At 53.3% G+C, this 27,238-nt stretch overlaps 13 protein-coding genes across 13 annotated transcripts; 8 read left to right on the top strand and 5 right to left on the bottom strand.

Moving 5' to 3' along the window:
- Positions 1 to 32: 32 nt before the first annotated feature.
- On the bottom strand, positions 33 to 1,529 carry TEF1 (translation elongation factor EF-1 alpha; the record flags this gene model as incomplete). The annotated part of the gene is made up of 1 exon (XM_056205906.1): positions 33 to 1,529. One exon carries the CDS (start codon positions 1,527 to 1,529, stop codon positions 33 to 35), a length of 1,497 nt encoding a protein of 498 aa, XP_056061881.1.
- Positions 1,530 to 1,864: 335 nt separating this feature from the next.
- On the top strand, positions 1,865 to 3,286 carry RAI1 (decapping endonuclease targeting mRNA; the record flags this gene model as incomplete). The annotated part of the gene is made up of 1 exon (XM_056205905.1): positions 1,865 to 3,286. One exon carries the CDS (start codon positions 1,865 to 1,867, stop codon positions 3,284 to 3,286), a length of 1,422 nt encoding a protein of 473 aa, XP_056061880.1.
- Positions 3,287 to 3,351: 65 nt separating this feature from the next.
- On the bottom strand, positions 3,352 to 5,138 carry MVES1_001051 (uncharacterized protein; the record flags this gene model as incomplete). The annotated part of the gene is made up of 3 exons (XM_056205904.1): positions 3,352 to 4,893; positions 4,925 to 5,016; positions 5,054 to 5,138. 3 exons carry the CDS (start codon positions 5,136 to 5,138, stop codon positions 3,352 to 3,354), a joined length of 1,719 nt encoding a protein of 572 aa, XP_056061879.1.
- A 435-nt stretch (positions 5,139 to 5,573) lies between these two features.
- Positions 5,574 to 6,593, top strand: MVES1_001050 (uncharacterized protein; the record flags this gene model as incomplete). Its single annotated transcript, XM_056205903.1, has 1 exon — positions 5,574 to 6,593. One exon carries the CDS (start codon positions 5,574 to 5,576, stop codon positions 6,591 to 6,593), a length of 1,020 nt encoding a protein of 339 aa, XP_056061878.1.
- A 30-nt stretch (positions 6,594 to 6,623) lies between these two features.
- On the bottom strand, positions 6,624 to 8,567 carry MVES1_001049 (uncharacterized protein; the record flags this gene model as incomplete). Its single annotated transcript, XM_056205902.1, has 1 exon — positions 6,624 to 8,567. One exon carries the CDS (start codon positions 8,565 to 8,567, stop codon positions 6,624 to 6,626), a length of 1,944 nt encoding a protein of 647 aa, XP_056061877.1.
- A 248-nt stretch (positions 8,568 to 8,815) lies between these two features.
- Positions 8,816 to 10,279, top strand: MVES1_001048 (uncharacterized protein; the record flags this gene model as incomplete). Its single annotated transcript, XM_056205901.1, has 1 exon — positions 8,816 to 10,279. One exon carries the CDS (start codon positions 8,816 to 8,818, stop codon positions 10,277 to 10,279), a length of 1,464 nt encoding a protein of 487 aa, XP_056061876.1.
- Positions 10,280 to 10,470: 191 nt separating this feature from the next.
- MVES1_001047 (uncharacterized protein) lies at positions 10,471 to 11,205 on the bottom strand (the record flags this gene model as incomplete). Its single annotated transcript, XM_056205900.1, has 2 exons — positions 10,471 to 11,023; positions 11,201 to 11,205. The coding sequence occupies 2 exons, from the start codon at positions 11,203 to 11,205 to the stop codon at positions 10,471 to 10,473; spliced, it is 558 nt and encodes a 185-aa protein (XP_056061875.1).
- An 89-nt stretch (positions 11,206 to 11,294) lies between these two features.
- On the top strand, positions 11,295 to 11,957 carry MVES1_001046 (nucleoside-diphosphate kinase; the record flags this gene model as incomplete). Its single annotated transcript, XM_056205899.1, has 1 exon — positions 11,295 to 11,957. One exon carries the CDS (start codon positions 11,295 to 11,297, stop codon positions 11,955 to 11,957), a length of 663 nt encoding a protein of 220 aa, XP_056061874.1.
- A 51-nt stretch (positions 11,958 to 12,008) lies between these two features.
- DIS3 (exosome catalytic subunit dis3) lies at positions 12,009 to 15,026 on the bottom strand (the record flags this gene model as incomplete). The annotated part of the gene is made up of 1 exon (XM_056205898.1): positions 12,009 to 15,026. The coding sequence occupies one exon, from the start codon at positions 15,024 to 15,026 to the stop codon at positions 12,009 to 12,011; it is 3,018 nt and encodes a 1,005-aa protein (XP_056061873.1).
- A 235-nt stretch (positions 15,027 to 15,261) lies between these two features.
- Positions 15,262 to 19,494, top strand: MET5 (assimilatory sulfite reductase (NADPH); the record flags this gene model as incomplete). The annotated part of the gene is made up of 1 exon (XM_056205897.1): positions 15,262 to 19,494. One exon carries the CDS (start codon positions 15,262 to 15,264, stop codon positions 19,492 to 19,494), a length of 4,233 nt encoding a protein of 1,410 aa, XP_056061872.1.
- A 280-nt stretch (positions 19,495 to 19,774) lies between these two features.
- On the top strand, positions 19,775 to 20,635 carry MVES1_001043 (uncharacterized protein; the record flags this gene model as incomplete). Its single annotated transcript, XM_056205896.1, has 1 exon — positions 19,775 to 20,635. The coding sequence occupies one exon, from the start codon at positions 19,775 to 19,777 to the stop codon at positions 20,633 to 20,635; it is 861 nt and encodes a 286-aa protein (XP_056061871.1).
- Positions 20,636 to 21,047: 412 nt separating this feature from the next.
- MVES1_001042 (mannose-1-phosphate guanylyltransferase) lies at positions 21,048 to 22,464 on the top strand (the record flags this gene model as incomplete). The annotated part of the gene is made up of 2 exons (XM_056205895.1): positions 21,048 to 21,107; positions 21,139 to 22,464. The coding sequence occupies 2 exons, from the start codon at positions 21,048 to 21,050 to the stop codon at positions 22,462 to 22,464; spliced, it is 1,386 nt and encodes a 461-aa protein (XP_056061870.1).
- A 582-nt stretch (positions 22,465 to 23,046) lies between these two features.
- Positions 23,047 to 27,237, top strand: MVES1_001041 (uncharacterized protein; the record flags this gene model as incomplete). Its single annotated transcript, XM_056205894.1, has 2 exons — positions 23,047 to 25,960; positions 25,988 to 27,237. The coding sequence occupies 2 exons, from the start codon at positions 23,047 to 23,049 to the stop codon at positions 27,235 to 27,237; spliced, it is 4,164 nt and encodes a 1,387-aa protein (XP_056061869.1).
- Position 27,238: the final 1 nt, after the last annotated feature.

Below are 27,238 nucleotides of genomic sequence, written 5' to 3'. Positions count from 1 at the left end.
CGTTTTTTTTTGCACGGCAGCTCCGAAACAATTTACTTCTTCTTGGTGGCCTTCTCGGCAGCCTTGGTAACCTTGCCACCCTTGCCAGAGGTCTTCTCAACGCTCTTAATGACACCGACAGCAACAGTCTGGCGCATGTCACGGACAGCGAAACGACCAAGCGGAGGGTAAGAGTTGAAGGACTCAACACACATGGGCTTGGTGGGGATCATCTCAACAATGGCAGCGTCACCCGACTTGATGAATTTGGGGTTCTCCTCAATCGTCTTACCAGAGCGACGGTCCATCTTTTCGAGAATCTTGTTGAAGCGGCAGGCAATGTGGGCCGTGTGGCAATCGAGCACGGGCGAGTAGCCGTTGCTAATCTGACCAGGGTGGTTCATGACAATAACCTGGGCGTTGAAAGAAGCGGCCTCCTGAGCAGGGTCGTTCTTCGAGTCGGACGCAACGTTACCGCGGCGAATGTCCTTGACAGAGACGTTCTTAATGTTGAAACCGACATTGTCACCGGGGAGACCCTCGGGGAGACTCTCGTGGTGCATCTCGACGGACTTGACTTCAGTGGTCACGTTCGAGGGAGCAAAGGTGACGACCATACCGGGCTTAATCACACCAGTCTCGACACGGCCGACAGGGACAGTGCCGATACCGCCAATCTTGTACACGTCCTGGAGGGGAAGACGGAGAGGCTTGTCGGTGGGGCGCACCGGGGGCTCAATGGCGTCGATGGCCTCAAGAAGAGTCTTACCGGTGACCTTGCCGGACTTGGACTCCTTCTCCCATCCCTTGTACCACGGCATGTTGGAGGAGGGCTCAATCATGTTGTCACCAGTCCAGCCCGAAATGGGGACGAGGGGAACGTTCTTGGGGTTGTAGCCGACCTTCTTGATAAAGTTGCTAACCTCACGAGTGATCTCGTTGAAGCGGTCCTCAGAGTACTTGGTGGTGTCCATCTTGTTGACCGCAACAATGAGCTGACGCACACCGAGGGTGAACGAGAGCAGGGCGTGCTCACGGGTCTGGCCGTCCTTCGAAATACCAGCCTCGAACTCACCGGTACCACCACCAATAATAAGGATGGCACAGTCAGCTTGCGAAGTACCAGTAATCATGTTCTTGATAAAGTCACGGTGACCAGGGGCATCAATAACAGTGACATTGTACTTGGGGGTCTCGAATTTCCAGAGAGCAATGTCGATGGTAATACCACGCTCACGCTCAGACTTGAGCTTGTCAAGCACCCAGGCGTACTTGAACGAACCCTTACCAAGCTCGGCGGCTTCCTTCTCGAACTTCTCAACGGTACGCTTGTCAATACCACCGCACTTGTAGATAAGGTGACCGGTGGTCGTCGACTTACCAGAGTCGACGTGGCCGATAACGACGAGGTTAACGTGTTGCTTCTCCTTTCCCATGATTGAAGATGGATGTGGTGTGGGAAAAAAACGGGTGAAAATCTTCGTTCTTAAGTCTGCGGGCTTCTCCTCCCTTCCTCGTGGCTTTTTTTGACAAAATTCGGCCGCTTCCATCTGGTAGACTCAATAACGACAGAAAAATGGGCACTTTTCATTGGCCCATCGTGCGTTGCCGTAGCCTGCCAGCAAAGCATGGCAGTGCGTTGCGCGGCGGCAGACCAATCAATGACGTTTGGCGTGCAGCAAAAACCTATATTATCACGTGATACACATGATACCACGTGCCTCCACTGCAGGTTGCTCCACTTGCTGGTTCCGTCCTGCCCTGCGCGTGCATGTCCGCACGCGGGAAAGTGCCATCGCATGGGCCACATGCGCAGATCCATGGTGGGCCTGTGGAAGTAGAGCATGGCGTAGCAGCACAATCCTATGCAAACCCAGCACCTAATATGCTCGGAGAAGTGCCGTATACGGCGCGGACCGCAGTTCTGGCCCAATATTTCCCTGCAACCCCGCGTTTGGCCAAGTTGATGCGCACCAACGAGCCGTCGCCCGCGGCATCCCTCCAACAGCCAACGCTGGTGGGCTCTTTTTCTTACGATGCAAGCAAGGCGCTGCATTTTGACAATTCCAGCAAGCGCTGGTTTCGCGAGCCGCCGACGGAGCGTAACCATGGAAATGGCACCGGACGCGCGGCCGATTTAAATTTTGGGTTTGACGCGTTTACAGAAAAAGTACACACTCCTGACCCATTGGATTCCCTGCTGTATACATTGATGCACCGTGCATCGACACGCGATTCCGCGTCGGAAATAGTACGCGGCGCGCCGCAGGTCGGCGCCGAGTTGCTCGATGCAGAGGTTTTGCGCACGAATGTGATTACATGGCGCGGTATTATGACCAAACTGTGCACTGCATGGAGCTGCCACCCAGAGGCCCCAAAAGCGTTTCGCGAAGGGTTTGATCTGAACGTGATGATGTTGGGCAATACGTTATTTATGGAAGAGGTGCCGCCCACAGCGCAAGAAGCGCAAGCACTTGCGCGACAGCGCAAACCACGCCGACTGCAGAAAGCCATGTACTACGGATACAGCTTTGAGTCTTTTTGTACCGAAGGCGCGACTCCCAAGCCGAGCGCTGCGCAAGTGCCGGGGTGGGGCGGCGATGTGAATACAAATGTACAGTGGTGTCATATTGTGAAGTCTCGGCTTGGGGACAATCGCGTGATGATTGGCGGCGAAGTCGACTGTGTAGAAGAGAGTTCATCTGGTGCCGATGAAACGGTCGTCGAACTCAAGACCAATATGCAGCTGCGCAACGAGGAGGACGAGTTTAGACTGCATGTCAAGATGCTGCGCATGTACATGCAGTCTTTCCTGCTGGGCGTGAAAACAATCGTGATTGGGTTTCGTGACGAGCACGGACAGTTGCTTGACGCGAAACACTACCGCACCGCGGACTTGCCACGCATTGTCCGCGATAAGAAAGGGCGTTGGGATGCGAATCACAACTTGGCGTTTGGGGCGCACATTCTCAACTTTTTGCGCACGGAGATCGGCGCGGAGATGGAACGCTGGTGCTTCCGTGCGGTGCACAATTTGCGTGCGATGGAAGAGACACACGGCGCGTATCCATGGCATGTACATCGCACAGCCGGCTCGTTTTTGGGTCATTTACCACTGCCGTGCCCTAGAGATGCCGAGCTTGAATACCCCGTTTTCCGCGTGAGCTTTCAGCCGCCGTTCTCGCAGTTGACATTGCGACTTGTCTCACCGCAAGAACTCGAATTAGATGGACGTCGGCAGGGGCGGTGTGGTCTTGTGCCGACCGAATTTTACCGCTGGGCAACCCAGCCTATGACGACGCAATGACTATACGATTAAATTTGAAATCACATAAAGTATTAATCCTAGGTAGACTATCATCTTAAGCGTGATTATTTGCCTTTCTTGCCTTTCTTTTTCTGATTCTTTTTACTGGGGGCGTGAGAAGGTTTGCCTCCCGAGGACTTAGTGTCGGTTTCGGCAGGCGTTGTGTCGGCAGGCTTTGCATCAACAGGCTTTGCATCAACAGGCTTTGCATCAACAGGCTTTGTATCGGCAGGCTTTGTATCAACAGGCTTTGTATCAACGGGCTTTGCATCGGTAGCCTTCTTGAGACTTTCCGACGTCATCATGTGACTGTCTTGATTGCCAGGAGGAGAAATCGAGCAGCACTTGGCTCCTTGGCATTCGTTTTCGTTGCATGCAAGCAAGCATGCAGGGTCCTGCTTTGGCAGCTCCGACTCTACTAAGTTGCCTTCGGGCGTCAAAAGTCGTCCATGTTCATCACGCTGCTCCTGTACAAACAAACCACTGAGTCGAGCAGCCTCTTTCAGTCCACCAGCGACAAACTCGGGCTGGATCGTGGAGGAATGAATACCCCAAAGGTGAAGCACATTACGAATATGGCCTGCAATCTCCATGTACCGCGGAGTTTGTTCGTTCGAGCAATCCACCATCACATGCAGACTAGCCACAATCTTGTTTTCGTTTAGCTGCCAGACGTGTAGATCATGCAAACTCAGCACGCCGTCTACCTTGAGCACAGAGTCCCGCACGCCCTCCAAAGACACAGACGACGGCACGCCTTGAAGCAGAATAAACGATGCGGATTTAACCAGCGGAAGCGCTTGGTGTGCAATGATACACGCAATAATGATTGAGATGATCGGGTCCATGTAAAATCGCCACCAGTAGTCCGTGTGCCAGATAAACAAGCCCGTGGCAATCACACCAACGTTGCCGATCGCATCGCCCAAAACGTGCAAAAACACGCCAGTCATGTTCATGTTTTCATGCAAGTGGCCAGACGAGCCCACAGAAAGGCGGTGAAGGCGGACGGCCTCCTCGGTTTCTTGAACGGTGCCTTGGCTGGGACTGTGGTCGTGGCCGCGGTATTGTCCTTCGTGTGCATCGTCGCCAGTGGATCCGTACTCGTCGCCACGATTACGAAGAAGAGGCTCTGTCTCTTCGCGCGAAGCATTACGAAGCGATTCGGCCTTGTCCATAACGAATGCACGCGCGCGTGCAGGATGGCCCACAATGTCGCGCACGCTGTTTTCGATAGCCTCTTGCTGGGCAATTTGCAAATCATTGCGTGCCGCAGCATCATGCTCAATGTCGTGGTCGTGGTCGTGTTCATGGCCATGTGCATGTGCATGTGCATGACTGTGGTCGTGACTATGACCGCCGTGAGCGTGAGCGTGGCCTTGGAAGAGCATCAGTCCAAAGATGTTGGACGCAAGACCACACGATCCGACAATAACAATAAGACGAGGGTTTGAGACGTCTGGCAAGTTGATCATACGCTCAAGTGCAGTCATAAAGATGCTAAAGCAGAGCGCAAGCAAAAAGACACCGTTGAACAGAGCACCGAGGATCTCTGCGCGTTGCCAGCCGTACGAATATAGGGGGTGCTTTACAGCTCTGTTGACAAGCTGAAGAATGAGTAAAAGGTTTTGTACATACCCTGACCGCATATAGCGCAACAATCAAGGACATGATGTCGTTCAGCATGTGGAAGCTGTCAGCGACTAATGCCAGAGAACCGACCGCATAGCCTTTTGTTAGCACGTTGTGCTTTTCTATGATACGTACCACTGACTAGCTCCAGCACGCAGAATACCACATCGATCACCAACAAGATGAGAATACGTGTCTCGTTGCCAAATGAAAAAACCATGGTGGCACGATCGATGAGACAAAAAAAATGGAGGTGCTCTTTTTTTTTGTTGCTAGGCACCTGCTGCGACAAATAATTTTCTGGGGAAAATATATACAACACAAACAGGCTGCATTTGGCGCAGAAAATGACTATTCTATGCGCAATGCTTTGCACACGCTATACGCCACTATGACTATATCCATACGCAAATGTCGGCCCACCAGGTGACAGAAACTACCACCGAGGCACTTTTCAATGCAGGTAATTATGCCAAAGAGTGGACTTCTTCGATCTCGGACACCAATGTTGAGTTATGCAGCCATGTGTCGGCGCACACTCATGAGGATGGCATCCTGCTAGTTAAACAATGAAGGAAAGAAGCGCTGCACGCCATTTTAAAAAATTATCACGTGATATTGCTTGCGCACAGGCGCGCCGTCCTGTGCTACCTCTATGGCACCATCCAAATTGCAGCATACTCCAAGCAAAGATGGGCTGAAAAACGACAAGACACAATGGGCGCGCGCACCAGGACTCGAGGTCGATGCGAATTTAGCGAATTTGCAGGTTGATGGAATCCATGAAGGGTTTCTGGAGGTACTGCGACAAACTGGATGGCTTTTGCAACGCCGTGCGCAACTTGTGCGGCACGGCCGGGGCACGCGCGAGCTGGTACCCACTTTGCATGCGCTTTCATGCGCGTGCAAAAACTATGTGAATAGGACGACTGCGCTGCGCGACCACTTGCTATGTGCGGAAGCGCGCTTGGAATACGCGCTGGAGCGAAAGAAGGAGACGGGCATCGTTCCTTCTAGCGAACTGGCCGAAGAAGCTCCACCAGGCTCCCTTGAAAAGTTGGACCCTGAATTGTACAATGTAATCTCGTCCATGCCGCTCGATTGGAGCGCAGAAACGGAAAATACTGCCGACGCACCGCAAGCGCCGGATCCAAACGTGCCAAAGCCCAGCGGCGATGCGTCCAATGCGATTGTCATTGATAGCGACGATGAATCTTCCGAACCACAAGGTGGTCGGCGCGCACGAGACAAGGCGCACAGCGGTCAGCCGACCAAGCGGCGCAAAATGGAGGCGCCCAACGACGATATTGTCTCGATGCTGGTCAACAGTTTTCACCAAGGCGAGGGTGCATCTCCTGCTGCACCAGCATTGTCGAAACCCACAGACAGTACAGGCACAAGCGCTGATTTGGGCTCAAAAATTGACCAGCTCATTTCGGACAATGTCTCCGACCTGTCGTGGCTCGGTATGGACAACTTGCAGGGCGAATCCAAAGACGCCGCAGATCTCTCTGATATCCTTTACAAGGACACACAATCTATGGATGGTGTGGATCCAATGGGTTCGACTCTCGACTTTAGCGGGCTCTCCGCGCTTGATTTCCCCGCAGATACCAATTTTGCAGACTTTGACCTCTCCACGCCAGTCGAGACGGACCAAGGCGGGGCTGTCTAGATCTACTAGTAATAGAATGAATGACATTGATTATATGAGCATGGAAAGCAAGTCCTGCTGTAAAAAGCGCAATAATACTGCACTTGGGCTCGGGGCGCCCATCCTTTTGTCGTCGCGGCGGCCGGTGGAGCGTTTTGAGGCGGATAAGACCGCTGCACACGCAGGTGCCTCGGGATGCAAGAGAGTCGACAAGTCCAGCGACTGAATGATTTGCAGTATGACTGCAGGGCTCGCGACGCGCTTCGCAGCGGAGCGCGAGAACAAATAGGAGGCCGACGGCGGCGTTTCGCGCCATGCCTCAATTTTTGCATCCACCGTGTGCAGCACTTCTTGCAACCATGGCCAGGAACATGCAGCAAGTGCGTTGCGTGGTATACTCCCTTTCTTTGTAGCAGCCTGGACTGAGAGTGCAAGCCGATGAAGCACGTCGGAATTGCGCGCAAGTTCGTAGAGAAGCGAGTGCACTTCGGCGGTCTTCTGCAAATACTTTTCCGAATACACAAGCAAAACTGCAAGCGTATCAAGCAGACTCTGTCCGACACGCGCGACTTCTTCACGGATACCGAGCTCGTTGAACCGGAGCGTGAGGAAGGCTGCAGTGCTCAGCAGAGCTTGCCAAAGCTCCCGCCAATCGTACTCCAAAAGCACATCGGCCTGTGCGCAAAGGATCACAACGCGTTGAATAGCCGTGAAAGCAGTAATGTGGTCTGGTCCGTCCAGTTTCTTGCTCTTGTTGTATTTAAGAAAAATGCACGCATTGTCTAGTACCAGCACAACTGATCGGCGCGGTCGCTTGTCGCCCTCTGTGGGCGGCAGAGGAAGTGGGTTCGCACGCTGCCGGCACAGCTCGACGCGGTCCACAAGAATGCTTTGGCACTTGCGCCCGCGCTCAATATGATACTCGGAGCGCTGCACTTCGTCGAGCAGGAGCCGATCGCGGACCGTCCTTTTCTCCGATATGTCGGTCGATCCGAGCAGCGCGACAATCACTTGGAGGGCCGTATTGGCGTACGCACTTGCACGCCCCGAATTCGACGCATAGGTGAGCAGGTATGAAGAGAGCGTAAACAAATTCACCACCAAGGGCTCGCCTGTGGGCGGCTCCAGTGTACCTTGCATAAACGTCTCAGATATATGGACCAGCAGCCATGCACAGACGAGGTAGACGATCCGCGGTGGAGGCAGATTTGCCTCTCGTCCTTGGGCGGGATTCGTGTCGCTTTGGGAAAAAAAGCGCCAGAGACTTTGGTCTGGTTTTATGCGGTAGTCTTGTACGGTGCGCCCAAACTGGACGGAAATGGCGTGCGCGATTCTGGCCATATCCGTCGAGTCTACATAGCGGCATAGCTTGCGGTAGTACGGCTGAAAGCCCGCGTTGCTAATGACTGCGCTGGAAACCGGATCTTGTCCCAGCCCTGCGGCGCTAGTAATTCCGTGCGTCTGGCCTGTGGTGCAAAGTAAACTGAGCAATAGGGATGCCTCACTGATCACATCCACCGAAGTGTTGGTGTGCACAATGTGCATCGCACTCGTAAATATATCGCGGTGCAGATAGTAGGTAGAGAGGGACGTGTGTCCTGTAAAAGCAACAAGCATGAGCGCGAGACGGATCGCACCGCGCTGCAGCTTTGCATTGGTCGCGTCCGTGGCTTGGCGCAGGGTATCATCGATTGCCGTGACGAGCGCACAAAATACCTCATCGGCGTCAGACATGCGGCCAGCTAAGATGGTGATCACATCCAGGGTATAGTTTGCAAAGGTGCGGGGAAGGACCGCGTATGCAATCGCAAAGAGCATGTCGAGCGCATGCAGCTGATGGCTGCCTCCTTCCTCTTGCCAAATACGCAGACACTCGCGGAAAAGCGCAGTAATGTTCTCACGCGCGTGTGCGTGCCGCTCATCAAACAGTTCCGCGTCAGAGAGCTTACCCAGCAGTTCTGAGACAACGGAGCGCTCTACTGGAAGACTCAGCATCTCCAGGAAAAAGTGTGCGCGCGGCGCGGAATTCGACTTATCCGAGGATTTGGAGCGTGCACGATTGCTTTGGGCATCATACGCGTTCGTACCATCCAGTAATGACTCGAAGTAATCTCGGAATTTTGCTGTTGGCTCCATGCTCCGCACCGCGGCGCAATGAAACAAGGCTTGGCGCAAGCGAATTCGCACGTGTGGAGTGTGCCAATTTGGCAATTTTCTGAAATACATCTCACACCCTCTCCACGATGGATGCGGAGCCAAAGCCCAGGGCGCGAGAGCGTTCTGGCCGTCCACAGTTCCGCAAGCCACGCGTGCGGCTGAATTTCTCGCGCAATATGGCGGGCGCGACTACCGGGAATGATGGCCCAAAGACGAAGGCGTACATGCAAGGCTACGACCGCGAACTGGACAGCGAAGACGAAGATGCCGGCGAGGGAATGGCGTTTGAGGAGCAAATGATTTTGCGCCTCCCAGAGGGCCCAGGAGTTGATGGCGAGCTAGATGAGCTGCGCAGGGAGATCCGAAAACGCGGCACATTTCCGCCGAATCTTTGGTTTAAATTCAAAGACTCGCGCCGCGCCATTTTTCACATCGGATCCCAGCTCTACTCTGCAAAGATTGTAGACCTGCCATGCATTATCGAGTCGCACAAAACGCTGGATAGCAAGCAAGTATTTAAAATTGCCGACATCTCGCAAATGCTGCTTGTCCAGCGTCCACTAAGCAGCGAGGCGGAAGCGACCGGATCGCAGACGAACCGTGCCACGGGCTCGGCGAAATTTAATTTGGACGACTATATCTACCCACACGGCATCACTCCCCCGCTGAACTGGGCACGCAAACGTCGGTTTCGCAAGCGCATTCACAACCAATCGATTGAGCATGTGGAAAAAGAAGTGGACACACTGCTCAACGACGACCGCCGCGCCGAGCGAGTGGATTATGAGTTTGTCGACCCCGCAGAAGCGGATATTCTGGAGCAAGAGATTGCAAATGCAAAACTGGGTGGGGAGATGCTCGGCGCCGATGACGGATCTTCCCAGCAAGATTCCGAAAACGACGATTCCGACGACGACGACACACGCATCGCCGATGGCGAAGGAATGGACGACGAGAATGTAGACCAGGATCTTGCTGCAGAGCTTGATGCCGCGCTTGCGCGCGAACATGGCGATGGAGACAGCATTTCCGGCAGTGACAATGACCAGGGCCCCAGCGACGACGAGCAAAGCCGGCGTGACAGTGACTTGGAAGATTTGTGGGACGACGACGACGCTGACGAGGACAATGACGATACGGTAGCGGTCGGCGCGGCAGAAGAAGACAAGGACGATGATGACGGCGAAGAAGAAGCGGAGCGTCGTGTGCGCGAGTCGCAGCTCGAAGCGGAATCGCGCGAGATCGAAGTATTGATCCGCCGCAAGCAGCAAGACGTGGACTCCACCATGAATACATTGATCAAGGGACGCCACCAGCAAGCACTGCGCAAGCTGCAAGTGGAGCACGATTTGAAGAAGAAACACTTGAACGACATTAGACAGCTGCGCCGAACAATTCGCGAGGAGCGCGCCGCCGAAGCGAAAGCACGGCTGGAAAAGGCGAAAGAAGCGGCGCAAGCAACTGCAGTGGCAGGCCCGAGCGAAGAAACGGACGAGGCTGCGGACGCAAGTGCTAAGCAAGGAACCACAGAGCCATCTAATTCGTCGTAGTATGTACAACACGATCTATAAAAAATCTTGCGGCTTTGTTGCGCAATACAGCGGCGCACGCGACGTTGCGAGCAATTCGTTGTTTGCCACTTGCTCGACTGCAGGCGTCTGTTGTCAGCAAAGATGCGACGCACCTTTTCTTCGATCCACTGAAGATCTACCCAGCGTTCCGCCTCTGCGTCCCGCTGTTGTCAGTCATAGTGGTGACGTACAAATGCGCCCTGGCCGTAGTTTGCACGCGAGCCGGATTCGTTGCGCACGGAAACGTTGAGCGGAATGACACTGCTACGGCGGGCATCACGCTGCGGCACTGCGGCATTGTGCTCCTCTTCGTCTGATACATGCGCGCCACGCTCGCGCCTCCGCTCACCGTCTTCGGCTTGGTGCAGCAAATCTACATGCCGCATCGACGGTCGCAGCTGCAGAATCGCGTGCAGCGGAGTCAAATGGAGTTCGCCTATTGTTAAAAGATCGAAACACATACCATTTCGCATGATTCCAACCATGTACTCAGTTGCATTCGGAACCACAGAGCTCTCCAGCCGCATTTGGTCAAATCGCGCGGAGCTTTCTGTTGCGGGCTGTTCTTGCTTGACGTGCACATCGCCGCTGCCAGATACGGGGATACTGGCAGAACGTTGCCTGACCTCTGCTAGTGCCTCTCCCTTTTCGCTGTCGTATACGGCATCTCGCAAATCCAACGGGATATCCATCTCTACACGATTTGCGTGCGGGCGCCATCGACTTGTGACTGTTTCGCCGCGCTGCGCTGCAAAAGTGGGAACCGGGAGCGGCCTTCCCCGCGGGTATAGTGGGTACTGAAACATCTGCAATTGTGCAGACGTACTCAACAATCCATTGAGATATACAGGCAAGGATGCCACTAGCGCCTCGTCTTGCGGACCGTCCACATTGCCCAACGCCATGGTGGGCCCTGCAAACCATGCCCGATTCCCCGATGTATCACGTGTGGTCTCGGGCATGGCCCTGCGCTCCCTGCGCCTTGCTCCAGACCATGATTTCCAAGATCGCTACTACGACTGCGTTGCGCGCCGGCGCGCGCACTTTTACTACGCGCGCTACTTCTGGTGCACGCACTCCATCGCGCTTCCCTCTTGCGTTCGGTGCTGCAGCTGCCGTGGGCGCTGCATCGCTTTATATGCTTCCGTCTGTACAGCTCGAGGGCACGCCTACCATGGCGGGCGAGCTTTCCACCACCTCGGAGCGCAGTTTTATTATGATTAAGCCTGATGGAGTGAGCCGGCAGCTGGTTGGCAAAATCATCGATCGGTTCGAATCGCGGGGGTACAAGCTCGTTGCGATCAAGTCGGTGGTCCCCTCGGCAGACCTCACGAGGCAGCACTATGCGGACCTCGCGAACAAGCCGTTCTTTGGCGAGCTGCTAAAGTATTTGACCTGCGGAACTCCTGTTATTGCGATGGTCTGGGAAGGCAAGGATGTGATCCGTCAGGGCCGTAACATGGTTGGCGCAACAAACCCCGCCGCTGCGCTCCCCGGCACGATCCGCGGCGATTACGCCGTTACTATTGGCCGCAACATGATCCACGCCTCGGACAGCTTTGAGTCGGCCACAAAAGAGATTGGCCTTTGGTTTAACAAGCAGGAGCTTGCGCAGTACATGTCTTCCGGCTGGGCAATGACCATGGAGGACAATTAGGGGACAGCACATTGAGCATACTGTTATCGTACAATAGATCTACTGTCCTATCTACAATACAAGCGCCATTTTCGTACGACCGCGCTTGGTGTTTTTATCTTTCTCCACTCCGATTTCCACCGTGCATCGATCAAATATACCGAGCGTGAGATCCGTGGCAAGGCCAGAGATGTGCTTGGGTACAGTGACTTGGTAGGTCGACGAATCAAACTCGCAGTCCTGCTTGAATGTAATCAGGTCCTCGAGTCCGTACTGGTTCACAAACACCGCCACACCATTGCGAAACGTGCGCACAATGTACGCATCGGCACGCAACAGCGGCTGTGCTGTCTTGTCCGCCTTGCCTACTTCGGTAGCATTCGCGCCGCACTCTGCATTACGTGCCATGATCGCAAGGCCGACGTAAAACTCTACCGATGCGCGTCCCGCCATCTGCCCAGCACGATGGCGTCGGTTGACCACGTCTAGTGTGTTTTCGACATATTGTTTCCTGTACAGTTCCGAGGGCAGCGGAGCGACTTGAATCGCGGCAGCAAGTTGGCGGTGTACCAAGACGTCGGCATACCGACGAATAGGGCTCGTAAAGTGCGTGTACATATCCATCGCAAGACCATAGTGGCCAAATGCGTTGCGCGCGACGTTGCCCGTGCAAAAGTACTCTGCGGACAACATGCATCGCGTAGCCAAAATGCGCACGAGCGTGTTAAACGCCGGGTCCTTGGGATCTACACAGCGATCGAGCGAGTCAGCCAAAGCACCGGAGCTGGCCACATCCAACTCCATACCCCGCCGCTTTTGTAAAATATCTTGCAGTACTTCGAAGTTTTCAGAAGGCGGCGGCATATGGCGACGAAGCACGGCCGTTGTCGGAAACGCTTCGTAAATGCGGCGTGCCACGTTCGTGTTTGCAAGGAGCATAAACTCCTCAACAAGGCTGTTGGTCTCGCGCATCTCCTTTTGCTCTACATCGATCGGGCCCGACGATTCGGCAGAGTCAAGATGGATGCGCACTTCGGGCGACGCCAAGTTCAGCGCACCGTTTTCCATGCGGCGCTGCTTTAGTTTGATCGCCAATGTGTTGAGCAAGCGGATGCTCTTGGTAATTGCATCGTTCAGCGACGCATCGTCTTTGCGGGTTTGTGCTTCCTCGTAGGTAAACGCGGCTTTGCTTGCAATCACCGACTTAAAAAACGCAGTGTGCACAATTTCGGCATCGGGCGTGACTTCCCAAACGACACTGAACGCCAAGCGCTCCACAAAAGGGCGCAATGAGCACAGATTCGTGCCAAGTAGGTGCGGAAGCATGTCAATGCGCTTGTCAACCAGATACACCGTTGTGCCTCGCGATGCAGCTTCCGCATCCATGGGCGTATCCGCGCTGACAAAATGCGACACATCGGCAATGTGCACGCCGACCTGAATATTCCCGTTGGGCAGTTCTTTTGCGTGCAATGCGTCGTCAATATCCTGGCAGCCTGGCGGATCGATGCTGCAAATGTTCTCCTCGCGCAGATCTTTGCGGTTGCACCACACGGCATTGTTTGGGTCGTAGGGCGGAACGGCCCATTGATCACCTTCGGGTGGCAGACAAGCAAGAATCGACTTGCTAAAAGGACGGTACGGGACGTCGTATTCGAGTAACAAACTCTCTTGCTCGGCTTCTTTTGTCTCTGCAGCACCGAGGGCGCGGATAAAGTGGCCTTCGGGATACCTGCTCGTCGCACGCCATTCGTCCATCGCGACTAGGATTTTTTGGCCGAGCAGAGCGCCAATTTGCCGTGTGCGGATCTTGATGCGTGGAATTCTGCGGTTCACAGGGGATGCAAATACGGTCTGCATGCTACGAGTCCCAACACTGCTTTCATTCACTGAAGAGTTTTCAATGTGCGCGACGTACGAGCGCCAATGGCGGCGCGCAACGCCCACAACCCGTCCGGTAGGTTGTTTCTTGTGCACGTTGCTCTCAGCGAAACGCAGCGTGTTGTCTGCACCATCGAAATCATCGCTCTCTTCCTCTTCCACATCGCTGTTGCGCGCGTCATCGTTGCGCTGCGCGACGTCGGACTCGAGCACAGTATTCGTAGACCCTTTCCACTCCGATTCGGGGAGCAGTGCGACGTAGACAACATCGCCATCCACGGCCCTGTTCATCGCTTCACGGCCTAGCAGCAGAACAGGCTCGGAAAACTTCTCGATCCGGACAGAACCTTCCAAAAAGTTGTACGCACTCGCATTAAAGTGACCTTTGTGCAGTGTTCCTACGCGCGCTGCGGCCTCGAGCTGCGTCGCGGCCCAGTATTCTTCGTAAACTTGCAAGCCACGCTGCAGTTCGGGATGCCTTTCCGTTTCCAGTGTGCGTGCAGACATAAGCTCTTGTAGCTGCTCAGCGACAGCAAAACCAGTAATGTATTCGCGCATATTGCACGCATGCAAACTGGCCTTGCGCGCTTTGTGAACATTCGCCACGTCGTCGCTGACCAGCACAACATCCAAACCAGTATCCTGGCATCCAAGGTGCTTGCCGTACCATGCAGTTGCACAACGAATAGCAGAATCGTTGCGGTCGTTTGGCGTTTCAGTGGTGTCGCGCGCAACACACGTTTCGGCGTGGAAGTCGTTGTAGAAAAGCCAAAAGTGGCGGTCCGGATCATTCATCAGTGCGCGCAAGCGGTTGTACAGCGGAAGACTCCTGTTGCGTGTCTCGATAGCAACCGTTTGGAGGATGATGACGTTGGTGAACACGGCGGATTCCAGCATATCCATTTGGTGAAGCACGATATTGGTATCGACAATAACATAATGTGGCGACCCAAGGTACGTATTTTGAATACCCTGCTTTTCGAGTGTTGGCTGTCGGGGCGCTAGACTGCTCCCAGCGGTCTCGTTCCGGTACATGAGTGGCCCACACAGGCTGCATTCGTTGCTGCCACATGGGATATCATCTCGGTAGTACGTCTCGCGAACAAGCTTTTGAACCTTTCCACGCGCCGACTTTCGATAAAACTGAAATGTGGACGCGGCCTTTTCCTCTTCGACACTTGGCCGTTTCCGAATTGAGATGCTTGGCATGCTCGACAATCTTCGCGCGCAATGCTACAGCCCGGCGACGGGCGTGTGGAGGAAATTTTGCTCCACATTTGCCTGTACGTACACGTGACATGACGTGATTTGCAGAGAAGCCGTGTTGCAAAATCCACCGCTCGCGAGTGGTCAAACGCAGACGCACGCAATAGGTGTCGGCCGGTTTAACAAAACGTCTTGTGCAGCCAAACTTCTTCGTGACCGCTGTGGACTGCTCGAAATCATGGGCGAGTCTTCTGTTGCGGCGGTGTGGCATGTCGTGCGCAACACTGCTTCGGCAGTAGTTGCTGTCGGCATGAACGAAGCCGTTAGCACTGCGGATCTATCTGAAACGCAGCTTTTTGAACAACACACACTCGCAGCCGAGGTGGGCACTGTCGTGGAGAACCAGGTTCGCGCTGCTCCCACGCATCTTGTTTCGGTGCTTTTAGCATCGGATCAATCTGTTCTTCTGCGACTGGTCCCATATCTTCCTGCGCTGGCAAAGTCGCCGGTCGTATTCCATATTGAGACAGGCGCACAGCACGCCGACGTGCTTCTTTTGCGTCAGAGCGGTGTTTGCGTCTTGTATTCGGCGACCGCAGCGCAAGCACAGGATAATGCATTTGTTGCTCACAAGATTGCCACGAGTAGTGGCACGGGCGTGCTTCACTTTTATGACAAGGATGCATCCTCGCTGCAGCGCATCGATGCCGGCGCTTTGCGCAAGGCCATCCCGAAGGAGGCCACCGCTGCAGCCCTCACTGAAGAGCTCGTGGAAAATGCGTTTAAAGACGCTACCTCGCTTGCTGGACATGCTGTACAACCTTACGCTGTCTACGGCGCCAACACGGGAGCTACTTCCTGCGCCATTATCCTTGGCCCCGGTGGTAACGATTTGGCCGACGCCGCGCATATCCCTGTGATTTCGCTCAGCTTTATTCGCCCATTGTTTGCACAGCGTCTGGTGGAGCTCATTACCCCCGCTGCCGACCGCATCGCAGTGTTGGAACGCAGTGCGAAGCGATCCACACGTCTTGCGCCATTGTTTGTGGACATTGCAAGCGCTTTTCAGCACGTACCCGAGCGTTCCATGCCTTCTGTATTTATCAGCGGCGTGCTTGGCAATGTGAATATCAAGTCAGCCGACGCTGCAGCCCACACGCTCGCCCGCGCGTTTGACACGGGCGAGACTGGATTCGTTGTCGGTGACGCGCTGTCTGTGCCTACCGAATCAGGGAACATGGCTATCGAACGCAAAGAGTTTAGGCACGAGCGCGGCTACCATACCATGCTTGAACAGCTGTTCAAAGAGCGTCTCCATGTGGTGAACGCGCCCAGCGACGCGTCACATCCTTCTGCGGCAAGCCCTGAATACGCCTTTGGTCGCGTTCTTGCAGAGCTGGAGCAATGTGATCATCTTCAGGACGAGGCTCGCCGTATTGTTGCTAATGGCAGCGTTTCAGCCGAGCTTCTTCGTGCACTCGAAGCGTGGCTTGCTGCCAAGAGCGACGCACAGCGTGCCGATGCCTGCACTGCACTTCGCACTGCACTAAACTCGTCCGATTCACGGGACGTTGAAACCTTGCGCGCATTTGACCAACACTTTGACCCCAAGAGTCGCTGGATTATTGGCAGCGATGCCTGGGCGTACGACGCCGGTATGGGCGGTGTTCACCACGTAATTTCCTCTCAGCGCAACGTCAACATGCTAATTTTTGACACCGTGCCCTACTCGGGCCGCGAGAATGTGCCGCTGCACCAGCGCAAGAAGGACATTGGGCTGTACGCTATGAACTATGGCAACACGTACGTTGCTAGCACAGCGCTCTACGCAAACTACACGCAAGTTTTGCACGCCATGATGGAAGCCGATCGCTTTGACGGTCCATCTATTGTGCTTGCATACGTTCCCTATCACATCTTTGACGCCCCCGCTCTCGATGTGCTTCGCGAGACCAAACTCGGCGTGGACTCGGGGTACTGGCCGATGTACAGGTGGGATCCCAGCGCGGAAGAGCGCGGCAAGGAAGTGTTCCATCTGGACAGTGTCCGCATTCGCGAGCAGCTTCGCGCATTTTTGGACAGGCAGAACCACTGGAGTCTTTTGTCCAATGCCCAGCCGCAACTACCGTACGACATTGTATCGTCGCAAGGCATTGCGCTTCGTGCACACCAGCAGCGCAAAGCGAAAGAGGCGTATGACAGCCTTCTCGGCTCGCTCGAGGGCCCACCTCTTCTCATTCTCTTTGCCTCTGATGGCGGCGGCGCCGAAAAAGTCGCAAAGCGCCTTGGCACGCGTGGAAAGTTGCGCGGACTTGGTGTGCGTGTGATGGCCATGGACGACTTTCCGTTGGACGATCTCGCCGTGGAAACCAACGTTGTGCTAGTCTCTTCCACCGCAGGCCAAGGCGAGTTCCCTCAAAATGGGCGCTTGTTTTTCAAGGCGCTTAGCAAATTGCCCACGGGCATGCTCACCGACGAGACGCGCTTTGCCATTTTTGGTATGGGTGACAGTCATTATTGGCCGCGTCCAGAAGATGCTGGGTATTACAACAAGCCTGCAAAGGATCTGGACAAGCGCATGGCTGACATTGGCGCGCAGCGTCTTATAGAGCTTGGTTTGGGCGATGACCAGGATGCGGATGGCTGGCAGACTGGCTACAAGCCTTGGGAGTCGTGCCTTTGGAAAGCGCTTGGCGTGGACAATGTAGAAGTCACGGAGCAGGAGCCGGAGCCCATCACCAACGAGCACATCAAGATTGCAAGTAACTATTTGCGCGGTACCATTGTCGAGGGCCTCCAGGACGAGAGTACTGGGGCAATTGCAGACACAGATACGCAGCTGACCAAGTTCCACGGCACGTACATGCAATACGACCGTGATACGATCGAGGAGCGCAAGAATGCGGGACTGGAGCCTGCTTACGGATTTATGATCCGCGTGCGTATGCCTGGTGGTGTTTGCACGCCCGAGCAATGGCTGCAGCTGGATCGCGTTGCCGAGGATTATGGCGGGATTCCTTCGCTGAAAATCACTACGCGACAAACTGTGCAGTACCACATGATTTTGAAGAAGAATTTGAAGAGTGCGATGCAATCGATCAACAAAAGCTTGTTTGACACCATTGCCGCATGTGGTGACGTGAACCGCAACGTACTGTGTACATCGGACCCTGCCATTACCGAGGTGCACGAGCAGATGTACGAGTACTCGGTGAAAATCTCAGAGTACCTCTTGCCCCGCATGAATGCATACCACGAGATTTGGCTCGACCGGGGCACGGACAGCTCCAAAAAGATGCTCGTCGGCGGTGCTTTGCAGGACTACGAGCCCATGTACGGGGCGTACTACCTTCCGCGCAAGTTTAAGATTGCAATTGCACTGCCGCCACGCAACGACGTCGACTTGTTTGCCAACGATATCGGTTTGATTGCCATTGCGGACCCACAGCGCAAGACGCTGCTTGGTTTCAACTTGGCCATTGGCGGTGGTATGGGCGTGACGCACTCGATGAAGGCGACTTATCCGCGCCTGGCCAGCGTGATTGGCTTTTTGCGCCTTGACCAGGTTTGCGAGGCCTGCCGCGAAGTGATGCTTATCCAACGTGACACTGGCAACCGCCAAAACCGTAAGCAGGCACGCTTGAAGTACACTATTGACAAGGTTTGGGGCGGTGCGGACAACTTCCGCGCGGAGCTTGAGCGCCGCCTGGGCTACAAGCTTGAGGAGCCGCGCCCCTACCACTTTGACTCCAACACCGACCGTTATGGCTGGAGCCAAGACTACCGCGGCCTCTGGCATTGCACGCTCTGGCTGGAGAATGGCCGCGTGATTGACGAGCCCAAAAGTCCTTTCCGTACTGGTCTGCGCGAGCTTGCCAAGATTCACAAAGGCACGTTCCGCCTCACTGCAAACCAGCACATTATTGTTTCTGAGGTGACAGAGCAAGAAAAGCCCAAAGTAGAGGCACTTTTGCGCGAGTACCGTTTGGACAACTGGAAGCACTCTGGTTTGCGCTTAAGCGCTAGTGCGTGTGTTGCCTTCCCTACTTGTGGTCTTGCTATGGCAGAGTCTGAGAGATATATTTTTACCCTCGTCGACAAAGTGGAGAAGATTTACCTCGAATGTGGCCTTCGCCACGACGAAATTACCTTCCGCATGACTGGCTGTCCCAATGGTTGTGCGCGTCCATGGATCGCAGAAATTGGTTTTGTGGGCAAGGCGCCTGGTACCTACGTTATGCTCTTGGGCGGAGGCTACAACGGCGAGCGTCTGAATAAGATTTATCGGGATAATGTGCAGGAGGCAGAGATTCTCGAGATTCTCGGTATTCTTATCCCTCGCTACGCAAAAGAGCGCCTAAACGGTGAGCACTTTGGCGACTGGGTCATTCGCGCCGGTATCATTGCAGAGACCACGCATGGCGCCGCATTTTATGACCATGTGGATACACAAAAACCGCTCGTAGCATAGAGGATCGACGCTGTAGAGCGGTGATATTATATAAGCATTTTTCTGGGACGTGCATGTACATGCAGATTCTATTGAGAATATGCGGACAGTGCGCTGTTTTGCAGTGCTCTACGTACGCGCCGCACTATTACCTAATCAGGGCTCTCTATGTAGCAGCGCTACAGGATGCCCAGATCTGGGGTGACCGGCCTCTGTTCGTGGTGCGCCGTCGTCTCTTCCCTCCCTAGCTACATTCTCTTGTACAGACCCACCTTTATTATTTTCCTTTCATTTTCGCATAATGCTCGCACGCATGCAAATTTCGCTTGCTGCTCTCACGCTATGTCTCGCAGGGGCCGTTCATGCTGCAAAAGGTACATTTTCTGTGAACAATCTCCCCGATACTTGGGAGGATGGGCAAAGTGGTACGAACCAATGCGACAAGTACGGAAAGTCCAGCCAAAAGTCACAATGTCAAAATCTGTACATTAACTCGGCGACAGACTTTTGTCTTTGGGGGCCGCCGCAGGCTAACAGCTCTGTCGGTAAAAAAGAAGCGGATGTTGTGTCTTACTGCACCAAGGAGGGCTACGGCACGCGACTGATTCCTAACGGTGCGCTGAAGGGCGCACACTTTGTTAAGACCAGCAAGTTTGTTCAGGTTACTGGCAAGGGCGACTTTACGTTTATTGGTATTGCGAAGGGAGATGGCGGCGGCGAGCTCGATCCTCACGGCGCAAACAACAAGGGTAACCCGGTTGGCGGTCTTGTTTTCTCGAGGAACATTGAGGGCCACGAGGGTGAATTTGTTCAAATCAAGGAGTGGAATAACTTTATCAACGACAAGGAGTTTAGCTTTCGGGGATGTTACGGCGACGACGCTGCAGAATACTGCCCGCACATTTACGATGAGATGGGCGACTACTTTAACTCCCCTGGCAATTACGACAAGGGCGTATTTGAGGACTGCAGCGGTGAACCAGGCCACAAGCCCGGTATCTACGGCACGTCTACGTTTTATCAAGGTGACCAGCGCACTCCGGATGCGCATGCTCCGGGCAAGACCTCCAACTGCCACACGCATCATACTGTTGCAGTCGGTCCCGCAAAGCAAAAGGTGGTGAAGCGTCGGTTTGGGCTCAGGAACGTGCTCCAACACTAATACAATGTTATTTTTATTACATGACACTTCCCGTTTTTGCGTCACCTTTTCTTCACCACTTTTGTACATTATCTAGTCAACATTCTTTTCGCAATTTCCTTTAGATAACGCAGCGAACAAGCGAAGGGACCGGCCCACGTGTCGAAACAGAGTAAGACTACCCGTACCTTTTGTGCCAATCGACTTGATTATTAAATAAAAACTTACGCAGGCACAAGCTCACAAAAGTTGATTGGTCGAGATGAGAGTAGACACTTAAGACAGCGTAGACAACGAAGTGGGCCTGTGCTCGTGTTTGCCAAATTCGGTTTGTTCTGCGCGTCGAATTCCCAGCGCTAGAGTGTGCGTTGCAGTATACAAGCCTTCTTCTTCGCTCTTTGTCGCCTTGCCTATGGACCACCATCGACAAGAAATGAACAGTAATGCAGCGCTAGCGCAGATTCTCCAGGGCATCTCGGAGCTTCGAGTTGAGGTGTGTTGATAGCGTCGTTCTAACAGTCTAGATGCATCGTATGGGCGATCGTATGGATATACTCGAAAATAACAATGCACCGATCACGCCCACCATGCCTTTATTTTCTCCGAGCATTTCTCCCTCATCGCGCATGAGCTACTCTACGCATCACAATGCATTAAATAACTGGCATCCTGAGTCTGCGCGCACAACTTCCGTCGCAGGCGTGCCTCATACTCCAAAACCAGCGTCTATTTCATTAGAGGCAAAAGACCCTTCGCTTGGTCTCTGGGTCGTTGTCCCAGCGGGCGGCGCTGGCACTCGTCTCTGGCCGTTGAGTCGTAGCAGTTGCCCCAAGTTTTTGCTCGATTTGACCGGCAATGGTCGTACACTGATTCAAAACACGTGGGATCGTCTCCTTCCTCTTTCTGGTGTGGACCGTTTTATGGTGGTGACAGGAAAGGTGCATGTTGATGCAGTCTCGCAGCAACTGCCTAACTTGATCCCTGCAAATGTGTTTGCCGAGCCCTCGCCAAAGGAGTCGATGGCCGCGATTGGTCTTGCAGCGGCCGTGCTTGCACGACGCGATCCCCACGCCGTGCTTGGCTCTTTTGCTGCGGATCACATTGTATCTGGTCGCGACGCATTCGAGTCGGCTGTACAAGAAGCTGTCGCTGTGGCCAAAGAAGGGTTCTTGGTCACGATTGGTATTGCACCTGCACATCCCTCGACTGGTTTTGGTTATATTAGGCTGGGCGAAGGCCTGGATGTGAAGAATGCTCCAAATGCACACAAAGTGCTTGAGTTTAAGGAGAAGCCCGATGCTCGCACCGCCAGTGCATACCTGAGCACTGGTGATTACCGCTGGAACGGTGGTATGTTTGTTGTCAAGGCACAGACGCTGATGGCACTTATGGAGGAGTATGTCCCGGAGCTCCATGCGGGTCTTTGCACCATTGCCGAGGCATGGGATACCCCGCGTCGACAAATTGCATTGAGCGAGACGTGGTCATTGTTGCCCAAGATAGCCATTGACCATGCCGTCGCTGAGCCAGCATCCAAGGTTGGCAAGGTCGCAGTGGTTCCTGCTACATTCGGTTGGGACGATGTAGGGGACTTTTCAAGCTTGTCTGATCTTATTCCTGCTTTGGAGAACGAAGCGCGCGTGCTTGGTGACCCATCGTTGGTCATCACAGAGGGCCAAGTCGGTGGCATCGTGGTTCCTGCATCTGGGCGTAGGATTGCGTGCTTGGGTATGGACGATGTTGTGGTGGTCGATACCCCTGACGCACTTCTTGTGACCACCCGTGCACGCAGTCAAGATGTGAAGAAGGTTGTTGCCAAGTGCAAGAAGCTGCACCCCGAGCTTTGCTAATGGAGCAACCGAGTAGAGCGTTTGATGCCGAATGAAATAAATATGTTGTCACAAAATAAAATATGTCCCTACAGGACTCTCGATTATTGATAGACATGCGCGAAGCAAAGTGGTATCTATTACCAACACGGTTTGTGCTGGATGCTGTGCATTTGACCGCTCCACGGCCAATGATATTGCCGAAAGATGCGACAGAAGAGACACTATCCTTGGCGCTTAAAAGTCAGTAACTTTTCAGATACTCATACCTGCTTGTGCTTCGCATGCTTAGAGCAAATCACATAAAGACGCCCTTTGCGACGCACGATAGAGCAATAGCTGCACAGTTTCTTGACCGATGCGCGGACCTTCATGCCCCGCGCCAGCTGCGGAATGGGCGTTTGTGCGGTAAGAACTCGAGGTACAGAAATACGCTGTATAGGCAGCATCTGTGCAGGCCGGGCGGCGGCAACTGCTTGCCTCACGACAGGGACACTCACGCGGAGAAGCATCGTGGCTGGAGAAAACGACGGACGAGGGCGCAACCCGGTAACTGTCACGTGTTCAAAAGGTTTTGCTGCAAGCTGGACATGCTTGGTGGCCATGGCGCAGTCACTAGCAAAATGGGGTATTGTCACTTCAGAGGAGTTTGTGAAAGTACTGAAGCGGCCTGAAACATCTAAAGAGGCACTTCCGAATGGCGAGCGCAACGTGTCTCGGATTGAAGTGCTGCAGTATGCGTGGTCGGACAATACCATTTATGTTCCGCAAAAAACAGAAATGCTTCTGGACATTACACTGGAGGCCATGTTGAGTGCGATACGGAACGTGAAAGGAATTGATGGATTACAGCATCATAATGATACACGTTACTGGCAATTACTTTCCTTCATATTGTCATCACCGGAGGTCACGCCTGGGATGCTGCATGCATTAGTGGGCAAGCATAGTATATTCCAGCTAGCCATGAGTGCAGCTGAAGAGTGCAAAAATCACAGCACATGGGAAATCATTGTATCTCCTCTTTCCATCCTTCTTCCTTTTAGCATTCGTCGCTGGGGTGCGAGTCAAATCGATACGGTAAACTCACTGTTCCAAACTGTCCTGCACGCATTACCGTGCATTTGCGGGTCAGGACAGGTTGACGCGACTGTGAATCTTCTGAATGCTATGTGCAAGTATTGGGCACCTGCATTAGAACTTGGGACGAACGCGAAAAAAACGTCCAAGTTTTTCTTGCAAGCAACACTGCTTCCTTTTGCCCGTGCACTCCACTACTCCCAACAGATTGACGCACCAGCATTGGAAGCTAGCATCGTACCGATTGCTGCAGCATCTCTATATGAAGCTGCAGCATTGGACGGTCCACGAAGTGCGCAAGGACTGCCTGACACACTACAGCCACTCACGGACGCTTTGGTGCAGCACATCCAAGACGTGGATGTAGCTCGGGCCATGCTTTGCGTAATACCCGTTTTTCTTGATCAGCTGGTACGACGTATTTGTGGAATTGATGTGCAAGCGCCTGTGCCACGTATTCGACAAGGCGTGTTGGAACAATACATTACACCCATTTGTCAAACATTACAGCAGCTGCCGCCTACACTGTCATGCGCTGTTGCACATGCACGATTGCTTCTTGTGGAAAAGATTGCTGCACTGAAACTCTACATTCCGGGAGGAGAGGATCAAGAAGCATGGTCTGCACTTTGGCGCATCTTGTGCAAAGAGACACTGGTACTGCTGGATTTTAAATCGAGCACGCTTTGTGTAACGTACTGCTTCACGACATTTACCGTCTTGTGGCGTGTGGATATGGCTACTTTAGAAGAGCTTCTTCCAAGCATGCTATCGACCACATGCAACTTGCCCAAAGAGATGGAGTGTGTTTGGGAAGCCGCTCACAATTTTGTGTCAGAAGTGGTGGTCCGGTACGCCGAAAGCCGAAATATGTTGCACCTTTTTGGTATTTTGCAGCAAGTGATGGACCGTACGTGCGTGGGCGCCGATCCCACTTTGTTTGCAACGCTTGCGCAGAGTCCACTGCTAGAAAAACGTAGCGTGGTGAATCTTTCGTCTTTGCTGCAAAATGCCGTGCCACCAGGGCAAGTACTCCCCATGCTCTCCATGACGCTAGAAAATGTACAGCAACGATTTGTACACGTGCAAAAAGAACCTGCGCCTGTGCTGTTCTCTGCACATTTCCTTATGTTGGTAATCCAGAATGTGGGACTCGATCATCTGCTCAACAACGATGCTTACTTTGAATCCATGTTGAAAATGGCCGACTCGCTCGTGGAATGCGGTCTCCAAAAAAATGATATGCTTGTTCGCGCGTGTATTGCCGCGGGTCTTCGACTTCGTTTTGTTCTTGTGCGCAGAGCATTTGTACATGCACAGTGCACTGGCCAAGTGCTCCCTCCCATGTTTACTTCTTATACGTACCTCGACCAATTGGTCCCGTTTTTTGCATCGAAGGAGACTATACCGCAAGTCCGCGCCGAGATTCTGCGCACAGCATTTGCGTGCGCTGAAGTGGATTTGGCATTCAATGCACGAAAAGCGCCGTCGTACACATTCTTGTCGTCGGTAGCCAGTCCTTTCCTTTTTGACGCCTTGCACATGGGCAGTATATCTCAATTTTCAGCTTGGGATGGTCAATTATTTGGGCTAATCGATTCTGCAGACCTCCCTAGTGTGCTATGGCGTATGATCACTGGTCGATGGGCACGCGTCATGGATGCATGTATGAATGTGACACAGCTTTGCGCATGTATTGAATACATGCAAAAAACATTGCTTGCTTCACCGTCGGACAAGCTCGGGGGCCACCAAAAAACTATATCGGAAACAGCGCTGAAAAGTGCACAATTTTTTGAGCTTTCACACTGGCGCGAGGCCATTGTGCAGCAAATGGAAGAAAGTGTTGCTTGGATTGATCCGTCTAAAGCGCCGCGCTGGAAAGCAGGCGCAAACTTGGAAGCTACACTAGCAGCAATTAATATGTTGGAAAGACTGCCGATAGGAATCTTTCCTTCCTCGTCCTTGGATCGCATTGTCAGCTGCCTTGCTTGGCTTGATGCAGCGTGGACGCTGCATGGTTTAAAAGGGGATACACAAGTATGGACGGCACTGAAACTGTTTTTATCACGCGCGGCCAGCACTACCACAGTGTGCTTCCCTATACCCATTTCTGTTTACATATTGGCGATGGTCAATAAGCCGAGCTGCATACAAAAGTCGTGGGAACGCGCTAGTGTGCACCTTTTGTCGGCGTTGTTTTCCGCTCCCGATGCGATCGAGCATGTGCTGCATTCCGATACAATGGTCACCTTGTCAACAAGTAATGCGCCGCTAGCGCAGCACATTCTTGCTATTTTATTGGAGCACGCAGCAGATGCAACGATTCCATTGCGATCGTTACCGGCCAACTTGGGTTCATCGACACTGGAAAAGGAAGTGATGTCTGCTTTTGCAAAAATGCATGAAGAAATGGATGACAATGCTTTCTGTCTTGGTATGTTGCGCTTCCGAAATTTTGCAGCGCGGCTGCGTATTTTACACGCATCCGAAGCGGATGTGTCTTCTGCAGCGCTGATATTTGATCAACTGTTGAACAGCATTGAAACAATACCCTTTGCGGCGCAGCAAGAGGACGGGGTGCTTTTTGCGACTGCACTGTTTTCCTGCTTGTCCACACTGCGCTTCTATCTGCATGGGCAGAAAGGCAAACCATATGTCGCGCTTTGCATGGCCTATTCGTCTTTGTCTGCTAAACTCAACGGTTCCGAGCTTCTTACGCATCGTTTTGTGCAAGCGATTATGTCCATGGATCAAGACTCGTATGCAAGCACGCTTGAAACGTTGGAGCTTCCGTTTCTGCGAAAGATGCCCGAATGCACCATTGACGACATGTCGTCACTACTTAGTGTGATGAGTATTTTACTGCAGCACGCTCCTAGCGGGACGAGCAAGATTGCAAGTGCGCGCTTTGCTTCTATGGTCGTCCGACTGCCGTCTATCGTAACACAGGCTCCCATGCTATCTCTAGCTGCTACCGAAATGGTAAGGCGCGTATGCCAATATAGGGCGTTGATTTTGCGCAGCGCAGATGTGGCCAAGATCTTTGCATTTTTTGGCGTACTATTGCGGCCCGCCGGGACAGAAAACAAGAATATGGCGCTTACGTTGCAGGCAAACACAGTGTATCAAGGCATCGTTGCAAGTCTGTGCGCCATTGTGCGCTTTCGCAAAGACTTGTTGAGTCCGCTTTTACCTCACCTGACAGCGCTGCTATCTTCGCTGCTGCTTCCTCTCCTTTCCTTGCTTCGTTCCAACACCGGACGCGCACCGCTGCGCACACTGGCAGAAACAACGCCTTGCTGGCTTGATGTTGTTTCAAGTCCACTGGGCTTAACCGAAGCGCGTTCTTTAAGTCGTCTTTATACCGAGATTTCCACCAAGACGACGTCAATTGCAACAATGATTGCAAGCAAGAAACGAAAACTAACAAGTGATGCAATCCAAGTTGGTACGACCGAGACATTGGGTCGCTCCATGACAAAGCACGCAATTTATGTGCTTGTTGCCTATGTCAGACTCGTCGCACAGCGCACGTCAACCATTGCAGCGCCGTTGCGCCAAGCGCTTTTGCCCGGTCTCTTTGCTCTGTGCAGCATCATTAGCGAGTATGAACGCGATGCGGCACTCAAAGGCATGCTCGATGCGAGTGGCCAAGCTGTTTTCAAATCATTATGGAAAGAATGGGAACACGAACGGTACAAAGGAACATGAT

The sequence above is a fragment of the Malassezia vespertilionis genome, chromosome 2 (genome assembly GCF_029542925.1).
Source record: "Malassezia vespertilionis chromosome 2, complete sequence".
In the NCBI taxonomy this organism is placed as follows: Eukaryota; Fungi; Basidiomycota; class Malasseziomycetes; order Malasseziales; family Malasseziaceae; genus Malassezia; species Malassezia vespertilionis.
The sequence above is the reverse complement of the archived record's forward strand: the minus strand, read 5'-3'. Positions and strand labels throughout refer to the sequence as shown.